This window comes from Parasteatoda tepidariorum, chromosome 1 (assembly GCF_982258835.1).
Source record: "Parasteatoda tepidariorum strain Cologne lab strain chromosome 1, Ptep-v5.0, whole genome shotgun sequence".
Lineage (NCBI taxonomy): Eukaryota > Metazoa > Arthropoda > Arachnida > Araneae > Theridiidae > Parasteatoda > Parasteatoda tepidariorum.
In genome coordinates this window covers 86,326,414-86,339,441 of record NC_141755.1, presented here as the reverse complement: position 1 = coordinate 86,339,441, position 13,028 = coordinate 86,326,414, and the positions used below count along the sequence as shown (strand labels likewise).

Below are 13,028 nucleotides of genomic sequence, written 5' to 3'. Positions count from 1 at the left end.
TTAGTTTCAAGTCTTTCTTTCCATTGCTCCGATTTTTCTGAAACACGATTAGTTCTCTTCTTGCGTGCTTAAGATGTTGATCGACTAAGAGCGATTCGTTTAGGCGGCATATTTTTGCAAATATTCTCTTTCAAACAAAAAGAAATGTAGAAGTTGACAGTGGTCGCAAATTTGCTAATTCAAAAATTCACGTATTTATTTTAAGTAATAAAAAGGCAATAAAAATGAAATAAATTAAATAAGAAATATAATAATGATAAAATTTAAAGCAAAAATCTATTTTTGGTAAAAATATACTTGTGGGTGCCCCTTGACGAAATTGGTAACTTATGTTTATCACCATTCCTGTTTGCGCGGAACACCGCGATAACAGGAATGACTGCCAAAACATAATGATATTTTAATAATACATTGGAAAATTTCAGCAAGACATCGGCCAAAACTTTTTAAAATTGCAATGAACCCAATGTAAGCAAAATTAATAAACCCAATAAAATGCATTTTGAATCGAAATAAAAATTAATGGAGTAAGCACAGAAAGAAAAGGGAAAAAAAACATCTCACTTATTCATTAAGCTTGAATTTCCTCAGTTTTAGGTGCACAGAATTCTCTAATAGCAGTTAGATACTGTCTAAATTTATCATGAATAGAATCTGTGTTCCTCCATCGCCACATAAATTCGGCGAAATACGAATTGAAAATGGCGTCTGTGGTATCGGAATGGCGGTGACATTTTTTTCTAAAGTCCTTTTTTTATGACTGCCCACATACCTTCGATCCTATTGATCAGAAGCAAAAGTAACCTAACCAGCCGGTATCCAACATAGAACTAACGGACTTCTGAAATTACATATACCGTTGAACATTTAAAAATAACGCTGAAATTTAAACGAATCAGAATCACGATTGGGATTCAACATCGGCCAGCTTGGAGATCAACCGCTATCACAACTTGGTGAGAATCAAGGGGCACCCTCAAATATAGTCTACTCCTATTTTTTAAATGAAATAATTAAAATGAATGTGAATTCGCAAACTTTGTAATAATAAACAATTTAATAGTTTTCAAATGACAGCTTGTGCTCACCTGAAATAAAGAACCGAATTATGATTAAATATTAAAGTATATGTAATTTACTTTTCTAAAAGAATAGAGCTATAAGATAGAAAATATCACTGTTGTTATCTTCAAGATATTTGAAAACTGATTCGTGTACAGCAAAATTTAAAACAATGGCTAACTTTTAACCAATCAGAAAATTCCATTTCGATTTTCGCTGATACCGCTGGAACGGTTTGTGGCAGAATGTTCTATTGTGAATCTAAACCATTCTCGAATCCTTCTGAAGGTACACAGAAAATTTCATTTAAATCAGTCCAGCCGTTTAGGAGGAGTTCAGTGACATACACACGAACAGACGAAATATATATATAAAGATATATATATACTCATTTTTAGATTTCCTCTTTTTTACTTTCTGACTACTCTCATCCCTGGCTCTCGATTTGTGTCTATACCATCACAGAGCTCCCACATTCCTTAAAAACTTCTTAATTTTTATTTTAGAAAATAAAGACCCTTAAAAGTACTTAATTTTAGTACAATTTTTTAAAAAATACCTTAATTTTTCAGCATCACTATAGTTGATGGGAGCAATTTTTCAGTTAACTTTTTCAAAACAAAAAGCTGTACTTTTAACACCTAGAATTAGACCATGCATCAAGGGTAAAACAATTTAGAACGACAATGGAATGTGGGGAGGACTACAGGCAGGGGGAAGAGAGCATGTCCTTTCATTAATATATTGGTTCTTTCATTAATATATTCTGCCTTTTGCCTAGAATGATACTCTATGAGGAGAGTGAAGCATTCTAAAAGAATAGTGTCGATTAGGAGGATACTGCACATGAAAAAGTTAGTGCTTTTTTGGGGGTGGGGGCAGTTTTAAGGTACCTAAGTAGAAGACCCACACTAACCTTCAAAATTGACAGAATTCAAGAAATTCAGTTTTACTGGTAAAGCATCTGCTTATAGGAATTAAGTAAAACCCTAAGAAAAGAAGTATCAAGAAAATGTTTTGAACTACAATCCATAACGAAAACTATTTCCTAAAATCTTAAAGAATTAAATTAATTTTCATAATATTTTGTTGTGTAATAACTAACTGTAAATTCATACACAGCAGTAACATTTTTTAAAATTAATGATGTGCTAAAAATTGAATAGATCTGTAATAAACAGGGTTTGAAAATTCCGAGCCTACCTAGGTTTTTCATCCAATAAACCCCAGGGCTTTGATTTTTTGATGAAAACAAAGTTTTTTCAAAATACTTAATTTTTTTTCCCCCTAAGTACTAAATAAGAAAGCATAATTTGCTTCTAACAAGAAAGTTAGATATTTGGTAACAATTTATAATTCGTTTTGTTGCAATGTAATTTTTTTTTTTTTTTTGTTTGAAGTTTTAGATTGTTACGCTATTATTTTTATTTCATAAGGATAAGCAGATTGTTATATAAAAATTTAAATCTCCTCAATTAAAAGATCCTTAGATTTTAATAAGCATTTTATTCAGTTAACATTGCAACTTAATACACAGTTTTTGATTTTTCTTCCATCTTTGGTTGCTTTAAAATTAGTTCATGTTTTTCACCAGATTGTTTAGTAACATTATGTAAAGTTAATTCCTAATATCAGGTTTTGCTAGAAATAAATTTTGTAAAATTCATCATAAAAGTAAATATAGCACATTTGCTTTTTAGTAATAATTTCGAAATTGTTAGGTTATATACCGTTTTCAATATGTTTTTCATAAAATTTTTCAATATTTTTTTACAATACGTTACCTGAAATGGTGATGTTACTGGACTATTTTATAATAAAAGAACTTCAGTTTTAAGCTGTTAATTTTTGATAAAAAATAAGATATCAAATTATAATACAGTAGAGAACCAATTATCCGGGATGCTCAGGACCTCGCTATCCCGGATGTCTGAATTTCCTGGTTTTCTGGATCGGCCAAAAAGTGTCACTAATTTTTATTTTATTGAACCAAATTACAAGGAAAAAGTGTAACACATTTTAAAATAAGAAAGGAAAAAAAGCTCTCCTAAATTTTAAAAGTAACATTTAAAAGAATAAAAATATTTGCAAGTTTAGACAAGAAAAACAAATTTAAAAAATACAAAATTCAAAAATTTATTTTTTGAAAATACTTTAAAAAAACCAAATTAACTGATACAAAATAAAACCAATTATTAAGTAACGCAATATATTTCATACCTAATTATATGGGGAAGAAAAAGGAAAACTTATTAATCTAAATAAAAACAGCACTTGAAAATTATAGTTAACAATAGTTAAAAAGGGCACTAGCATAAATATTAAAACCCGAAACACATCTCAATATTATAAGATCAACGGAATTTAAAAACTACTTTTTGATAAAATTTATGAATAATAAAAATTAATTTATTGAGTGCGAAATTTATCATGAAAAGAAGAAAAAAAAATCTAACTTAATGGAATCAGAAAACCAGAATCTGTTTACTGTTATTTTCTTAGTGACTTGTACAGTTACCATTTAAGTCATAGTGACAGAAGAAAGTACCTTATGAAAATATATATATTTAATACTCAGAATCATTATCTTAATATATTTTTTAAAGAAAATGTATACTAGGTATATAGTCATTATTTTTTTTTTAAATTATAGCTGTAAAAAGTGTTAGTATTTGGGCCTTCTAATTGTAATAGCAGGTTTATTTCTTTTATGATTGAAGCAAGCTCATGTCAGTTTATATTAGCCACAAACGCAGTTTTCTGAAAATAAAATTTTTGAGAGATGAGATTGTAGAGATTTTTGAGATTGTAGAGATGGAAGGAACTGTCTTCATATGTTTAAAGAAAGCAACTAAGCAACAAAATTTTGTTTTTACATAGTCTTAGGATATATATTTCCATAGAATTATTCCATTACTAGTTCTTAATTGTTATGTTAGTGTGTTAATCCAAATCTACAAAAATAAAGCTGTTTTCTTTTTCTAAAGTTACAAATAAAATATTTTTAGAATCTGTTTAGATTTTACACAGTTGACTTGATTTGAATTTATATAATTTAATGAATAGAAATTGCATTAAGCCAGAAATCAGTGAATTAATTGTTTGTTCTACATTGTAGAGTTTTTCTAGTGGTAGATTTACCAACAAAAAAAAAGTAAATGTTTGAGATACTAAAATAATTTCATAGTATCATATAGTGTTTTATAGTCATTATACAAAAATTGAACCATTTTTGTAAATGAAATATTCATAACAATGTTATTTTTTTTTAGGTTTGCATAATATAAATTCTGTTCAAGGCCCTGAAGAATTGCATTATCCAGAAAAATTGTCCATTGGCATTACGAAACTTTTAAAGTTACCTGTCCAAAATATGCTGAATGTACCATGTTTTTACGAAGTCTCTTGTGTTGCAGCCACTGTGGATGATATGCCTGTTACCATACACCTTTTAGGAATTAATTTACCCCCATTTGTCAAGTGCAATGATGGAGGAGCCACTGAAATTGAGGTATATATGCCTATTAAACGAAATGCTATTGATTATTTTGTAGGTTGTCAGATGCAGACCTTTAAATTAATATCTAAACAGTTTTATTGTTATCAAAACTTACTAAGTTTCTTTTCAATTAATTTTACAAGTGTAGTTGATTACTAAAAATGGTTCATGTTGTTGTAACATCAAGTATAAGAAACTATAAGGTGGTTCATAATGTACATTAATCCTTATATGTAGCTTTAGACTAAAATATATTTGACTGAACCTATTTTTTTCCCCCTGCTTGCAATTAAAATCTGGAAATCCTCAGTGATAAATGCTAGAAAACCAAATAGATAAACAGAAAGAGAAAAACAGTTTATTTTTCACGGAATGTCATACTTGATTCAATTTTATTTCAGCCTAAACTAAATAAATATTAAAAAGTGAACAAAATGTGATTTGCATTCTTTTATTACAGATCAGACTTTGTCACTTTACTTCAAAAATTTATACTTCCTTTGGTTTATGATATTAATCTTATCAGGCCATATTTTATTTCTAAAAAAATATATAATTGTCAAAGTTGAGAAAAGGAACATTTTTTGAATAAAATTTTTTCAAATGTTCATGATTAGATTTCAGATAATTTTTATATTATCAATTTTGAACATCAGTTTGTCACACCAATGCATTATTGACCTTATGGTTCTAAATTTTAAAATTTTTTGACCTATTATCTCATGATTAATAAAGTTTTACAAATTTGTATAAGTAACTTTTAAACTCTATATGTGCTCTTATGAATTAGCATAAAAAAATTTTATTGCTCCCATAAACGCTTTCCTGACAATGCTCTGAATTTCTGCAAATAAAGCGCAAAAGAAAAAACTGTTGTGTAGGCATATTCATCCAACACTTTTTAAGAAGTGACGAAATGATTCTTTTTATTTTTACAATACATTTGCTCAAGTAGTTTGGTTATTAATTCCTTACTGTCAAGTTAATGCTTTTAAATTTTATTTATCTGACTTTGAATGCCAATAAAAAAATTTGCCAGACTTAATAACAAAATTTGTTTGTATGTTATCTTCATTATTTTCCTAATGAGTCCTAATTAAAATAATATCTGATATTCCTAATGAGTATCAGAGATTATTAACATACTCTAGTAAGTCACCTGTCATTACTATAATAGATGATGATTAGATTACTATTTCATTACTATAATAAGATGTATTATTAGTTAAGTGGAGGGATTATCACTGATGCAAACTGGTATTGGTTTCACACCTCTACTGTACATTTTTAACTGATTAAAAAAAAAATTCGAAGACAATTTTAATAGTGCGTAATGATTAAGGCCCGGATTTTGATGACATTTGCATTTTTGGACATTTTTTGTCTTTTAGAGCATTTTTTTTAGATTTATAGGGCATTTTTCTTTAAATTTTTGGGCGTATTTTGCATTTTAATGCATTTTTTAAAGTTTTTTGTTAATTTTTCCAATTTTTATTATTTTTATCAATTTTCATTATTACACTGGCTTCCAAAACAATGAAGAAAATCTATAGGATATTAACAGGCGAAGCAAAATCTTTTCAAATTGAAGAAGAATTGACAGTAAGTGAGACCGTCTTTTTCAAGTACACACCTATAACATCAGTAGACGTTGAAACAAGCTTCTGCAGGAATGAAAATTTACTTTCAGACAAGAGACGCTCGTTTACATTTCAAATTATCAAAAAACATTTAATAATCCAATGTAATTCTGATATTTAGTAATATTATGAGATGGAAGTTGTTATATCCATTAAAGTTTCTATACAAAATAAAAATATTTTGGTGTCAATATATTTTCCTTTTTTTGTTATTTTAGGATATAAAACATATTTTTCAAACTTTAATGAACGTGGAACAAGTATTGCATTGTTTTATATTTTTTAAATGACTCATAATAATTTTAAAGAGCAAAACATTTGTTTAATTCAATATTTTTACTTTATTTAAGGCATTTTTTGCGCAATTTTTGCATTTTTAAGGGCATTTTTTGCCCTTTTTAAGGGCATTTTTTGCACTTTTTAAGGGCATTAGTTGAGATTTTTTAGGTCATCAAAATCCGGGCTCTAGTAATGATACTTGTTTAAAAACTTCATCGGCTTCAAAGAAATATGAAGATGGTTATAAAGTTGATATGATTCAAGCTCTCAAAAATAGGCGGCCATTATCAAGACTTGCCAGGCATAAATGTGGAAAACAGAAAATAAAAGTATTCTATTTTTCGTTGGTGACTTTTATGTTTCAAATCACTTTTGATTACCTCATTCACATCTGGTAAATCTTGAGAATGGGCACCTATTTTTGAGAGCTTGAAACATGTCTACTTCTGTTACTCCCATCTTCATATTTTTTTGAAGCCAATGAAATTTTTAATCATGTATATATTTCCTCTTCAGTTTCTTGCAATAATTTTAACAAAACATTCTCTTTAATATTTTTGTATATTTCTCTCCAGATCACACTTTCACCCAACTATGAAGGCAAAATTCGAGCTGAGCTTTCTGTGGGCATTCTTTATGAAAAAGCAGTTCCATTGAAAACAACACTTAAATATGAAGTTCTGAGACCATCAATAAATATTTCAAGTAAAGGAAAGGACTCTTTGAATTTAGGCCCTGTTATAGCAGGTAGTACTGTTATTGAATATGTTACTGTTGAAAACGCATCTGAGGTCACTGTTCCAATACACCTCAATTTATCCAATGTAAGTGGTCTTTTTTATTTTCATAGTTTGCATTACAAATCCTTGAAATGACATGAAACATTTTTTTCTTCTGCTTTCAGGGCTTGGGTAGCATGAGAGTAAGTTTTTGTGATAATCAATTGAAACATCAAAAAGGAGTGAAAATTGTGTCTCCGACATCTATGTTCTATGAATTTCCTCGGTCACATTCTGGTTTACAAGCATCTCGTTTAGATATACCTTTTGTGTTTGAGGCTGGTAAGTTGTTTTTAATGTTCACAAACTGTAGTTGTTTGATTATTAATAATAATTTTTAGGGGAACATTGAGTAAGATCAGGTAGCTATGATCTGAGGCCCTGTTGGAGCTAAAATTCCTTACCTAGAAACTGTCAAATTTACTCAAGATTTTTATTCTTTAATTCTATGCAATGTCATCTTAGTTGGTCAGACAGCCCAATGTGGGCCAATGTCTTCCTCTAAAGATATCTTCATAATGACTTCTGATTTATCTTTGATCTCCAATTCTTTTCATTAATTGCAAGAAAATCAGACTCCACAGAGTCAGCCCATCTCAACCGCTGCCTTCCCCGCCTTCTTGTTCCTGTGGATCTAAAAAGCAGTATATTTTTATTGTATTGTCATCACTCATTCGAATCACATGGGCCATCCAATTCATTCTATTTATTTTTCTATATTTAATAACATTGAGTTATTTATAAATCTTGTACAGTTCAAAGTTAAATCTCTTTCTCCAGTTATTGTTTTCATTTACGCCACCAAGTATACTCCGTAAAATCTTTCACTCAAATATTGTGATGCAATTTTCCTCCAGTTTTGTCACTGTCCAAGCTTCAGAAGCGTATGTCAAGACAAGCTCTCAATTTCATTGTTTCAGCTTATTTTTTGTCTCAACTTTGATGATAGTAAACATACAGAATTGGAATGATCATCTGTTTCTGAGTCTTATTCCTTTGTCTTATTGCATTGTTTCTATGTAATTTTAAAAAATAAGAACTTTCATTCTCTTGGCTCTAAAAAATTTATTCTTTGATTATTGTTCATCTGAACTGCTTTAGGATGCAAAGTTTTCAACATTTCAGATAACTTTCAAGAATTGTGTTTGTGTTCAACAAAGTATAATTCTGAAACAGTCTTCTATGCTTAAATTCAGAATTATTTATTCATGTCTATTAAGTTTATTCTTTAAACTAATTTACTTAAGCATTAAATATATACTTGAAAATTAATTTGTTATAAATTAAACCATACATAACATGTATGTCATGTTTAATTTTAAAAATTTGTGGAATTTCGATACTAAGCAATAAAGTTACCTCTTTTTTTTTTCTTTTTTTTTAGGAAAAAGATTTGGCATTTACTTATTTTTACAGCATGATTAAGAGGATCAGTGTAATTGTTGTTTAAAAACTTAACATATATCCATCTAGCAAAAACAACTATTAAGATTTTAATGCCAAAAGTGTCCACGATGATATTAAAAAAAAAAACAGGGTGGCCACCCACCTGGAAAACCTTGAAAACCTGGAATTATCAGGGAATATTTTTATACTGGAAAAAACCTGGAAATATCAGGGAAATTTGGATAAAAACCTGGAAAAATCAGGGATTTTTAGAGAAAAGCTGGAAATTTTTCTTTGATGATTTTTCAAATTTCACTAATTTAAATTATTTGCTAATTTTCTTAATTTAAATTATTTCATCCATTATACCCACTTTTTTTTTAACGGAAATGTATCGCCAAACAGTTGAAATATCATCAACTTAGCGATACTTTGCTTGCATCAAAATTTGCTCCATTATAGTTCTGTTAAACTAGAATGCCATATAAAATTCTTTCACGGTTGCTAAACAATTGTGGAAACTTTTGACCGCTATGGGAATTAAGGAAAATTTAGGTAAGATTCTGGCGGAAAAAGGGATTAGGATATTAGCTTCTGTTTTTAAATTCTGTCCTTGGGCTAAATCCATTTATGGCTCAAGTTTGTTCCGATGCTTTGGTGGTTATTTTTTTTCTCTATTTTGACAAAATGTTTTTGTATTTTTTACTTCATAAAATTTTCCAAAAATTAGTTGGTTATAATTTTATGATAATAGATTTTATATCCCACTCTTTTTCTGAAAGCTTTTCTACTCCTATTCAAAGAAATCTGTGAATTATTTTTTCTGAGCAAACCAACCAATCCTTTTTATTGATTTCAAAACAGCGTATGATAGCATTAATAGAGAACTGCTTATCGACGCTCTGAGACATTTTAACATTCCTGAAAAACTTGTGAAATTAATATCCCTTACATTAAATGACACCAAATTGAGAGTCAAAATACAGGGAAACTTATCTGAACCTGTTGAAATAAGAAATGGCATAAGACAGGGCGACGCATTAGCATGCCTTCTTTTCAATCTTGCTCTTGAGAAAGTAGTAAGAGACTCAGGAATTAACACTAGAGGAACTATTTTCTCAAAATCTGTTCAAATTATGGCCTATGCTGATGATATTGATATCATAGCAAGAACGCCTAAAGACCTAAAGCAGGCATTCCTGGACCTGGAAAGAGAGGCCAAAAAAATGCACCTCTCAATTAATCAGAGTAAGACAAAGTATATGCAATGTATCAACTATACCGATACATCCACGCACATCGAGATTGGAGAGTATAAGTTTGAAAAGGTGAGCTCTTTCACCTACCTTGGCTCTGAAATCAACTCCGAAAACTCAATTTCCACAGAAGTAAGGAAGAGAGTAACTGCAGCCAACAAGTGCTTTTATGGCATAAGAAAATTCCTTAAATCTGACAACATTAAAAGAGACACCAAGTTGCTAATATACAAAAGCCTAATAAGATCAGTTCTTACTTACGCATCTGAAACCTGGACCTTGTCCCAAGCTGATGAGAGGACCATCGCTGCTTTCGAGAGGAAGATACTCCGGTCCATTTTTGGTGGTGTGTGTGACAAGGGAGTGTGGAGAAGGAGAACTAACTCTGAACTCTACAGGATATTCAGAGAACCGGACATTCTGAAGTACCATAAGATTCAGCGCATGAAATGGGCCGGACACATTGTAAGAATGAATGATGACAGAACAACTAAAAGAATCTTTTTGGCAAGGCCAACTGGAGCTAGAAAGAGAGGCAGACCCCGACTGAGATGGGCAGATTGCCTCCAAAGAGACTTTACCACAATCAAGGTCAGAGACTGGAAAGCCGTGGCATGCAGAAGAAAGGACTGGTGCAGTCTTCTTGAGAAAGCCAGGGTCCACCGAGGACTGTCGAGCTACTGATGATGATGAAACCAACCAATCACACATTTTTTTACAATCACTAACAGCAATGTTTGTCGACAAATTGTTACAATTGTTGCATTAATGCTAATTTTTTCTATTTCATTTTAACCTCTTATAACATATTTTAATTTTAAACAAAAAAGGCTCCTTTGTTGGTCAATATATGATTTTTGATTCAAAATTTTGTGCCAAAACATTAAAAAATAAATAAAAAATCTTGAAAATTGTCAAAATAAATTATTTTTTTCAAGATGATATGTTAAAAAAATAACATTTTGAATAAAATATTTTATAATATAGACACTTTTCTTGTACACATCCTATACTTTATTAGAAAAAAGAAACAAAAACCTGGAAATTTTAAGATTTTTATCTGGAAAACCTGGAAAAATCAGGGAAATTTGAAATCTGATTTGAGTGGCCACCCTGAAAAAAATTCTGTTAAAAGGAGAAATTATTATTAACCTTTTGAACGTTGTGTTTAGCATGCTACTATACTAGTCCACTTGTTGATTTAACTGTAAGCAAATGGTTAAATTAGAGATTTGAAAAATTTCTTATTTTATATAATTTTTTTGTAATTATTTTGTAATTATTTTGTAATTTAAACTCTTTCAAAATCTTTTTAGATAGGATCTCCAATTTTTATTCAAATTCTTTCTCATTTCACACCATTGGCCTTTTAGACTCTGCAGTTAGTGTTTGCACAAACTTATTTTGTGCAGTTTGTGTTTGCATTAAGTTTGCCGGACTTGCATTGCAACCAAACTATCAAAATAATTTAATTTTATTTATCTACACATAATTGTATTTTAAATATTTTTTTTTAAATTTTGTTTTACAGGTAACAGTGACTTGGATGTTAATTTCACTCTCACTGCAGCTATAGAAAAAGAAACTACAAAGGAAGTTTTGTCATCCTTCATTATATCAGCATCTGTTAGAGTTACCAGGCTTGTACTATCTGATCCATCCCAGGTATTAATTTCTAATTACTTTTTTTTTTTTTCAATTTGTGAAGGTCATTCTTTGACAACAATGAACCCTGAACTCTTTGGTCTGATGTATGGTGCAATCTTTCCATTGGTATGTCAATGGCTTATATCAATGTTTGTACTAGTCTGGAGTACAGAGTAATTGACAATAAGTAGCTACTGTCAATTACTATTTATTTGTGCAATGTTAAATGTGTGGGAAAAAATAATGATCGCACCATGTTTGAGGTTTGTGAAAACCTTTTTACCCCAATAGGACTGAGCCATAAGTTTTTGGTGATAAATTGTTTAGTTTTGATGGAAATCAAAAAAGTGCCATTCTATTTTTTTTTTTTTTTTTTAAAGTTTTGTCTAAAATCTAAATCTTGTTATTAGTAATATTGAGATTCATGAACTTTTAGCATCCTCATTGTACGTTGATAGAAAATTATTTTAACACCCATTCATAATTCTATTTTTTATGCTTATCTATGTTACATTTTGTGTTTATTAACACCAGAGCCTGCCTTTACTTCTTATAGCAAGATTTCATTCAAATTTGTAAATGGGGGTCGCAACTCCGAGAGAACTTAAAGTAGGGCTAAAAAATTTTAAAGAAAAATTTCAAATCACTAGTCTTACCCATTAATTAGATTGTTTATAGGCAAAATAATTTAATAAAAATCCTGCACTTCTGAGAAATTGTTTTGTCAAAAAATGGGGTTATTTTTCTCATTGATAATTATTTTGTTAATATATTATAAGGTGTAACATCAATTATGATTCTGATAGTTTATTATTTATTAAAATTGTAGTTCTGACAAACAAAAAAACTGATTACTAACAAAATAATATTGAAATCAATCAGTGAATTTCATTTTCAGAGAAAAAAGTCTGGAAATAGTACATTTCTTTGGCAAAACCTTAAATAATCATATAACAAGCAGGTAAAATAAATTATTTGAAAATCCACTGTAACAATCAGTAGTCTTTGAGGATCTAAGTAAATATAAGTCTTACTTTTCACTTTTATTACAATTATATTCTTTATTTGTACAAAATATACTTTATTAGTTTTGTTTACTTATGTTTCAAATTTTTTCTGAAAACTAACTATATTTGCTGTTGATTAATTCTTCACTGAGCTGGCAATAATTGTTTTTAAGAATTAAGATTTCTGCATAAAGAATTTTAGGCTCTTAATCAAAAGTATGATATACAGGGTGTAAAAGAATTTTGGAAATGGTCAAATATCTCTAGAAATATACATGGGATTAAAAGAATAAAAATGCATGCATTCACGATTTTTTTTTTTTTAGAGCAATCTAATGATAACCAATTTGACCTTCCACCTCCATCACATATTGGCGGAAAAGGGGCAGCTTTGAAATCTTTAATATGAGCCTCTGTTTTTTATTGTTGATTTGTATTCTTTAAAAAAAATTAACCTGATTCAAACTCTAGGT

General features: G+C 29.4%; 1 protein-coding gene across 5 annotated transcripts in view; it reads left to right on the top strand.

The window, feature by feature from the left end:
- The window catches only part of LOC107444724 (centrosomal protein of 192 kDa), a 78,393-nt gene that overhangs the window by 30,453 nt on the left and 34,912 nt on the right, over window positions 1-13,028 (top strand). For all 5 annotated transcript variants that reach the window (XM_043039715.3, XM_087168387.1, XM_087168376.1 and 2 more), the window contains exons 15-18: window positions 4,335-4,573; window positions 7,056-7,304; window positions 7,385-7,541; window positions 11,433-11,566. In XM_043039715.3, coding sequence (XP_042895649.2) covers window positions 4,335-4,573; window positions 7,056-7,304; window positions 7,385-7,541; window positions 11,433-11,566 — 779 coding nt within the window. The remainder of the gene's footprint in view (window positions 1-4,334; window positions 4,574-7,055; window positions 7,305-7,384; window positions 7,542-11,432; window positions 11,567-13,028) is intronic.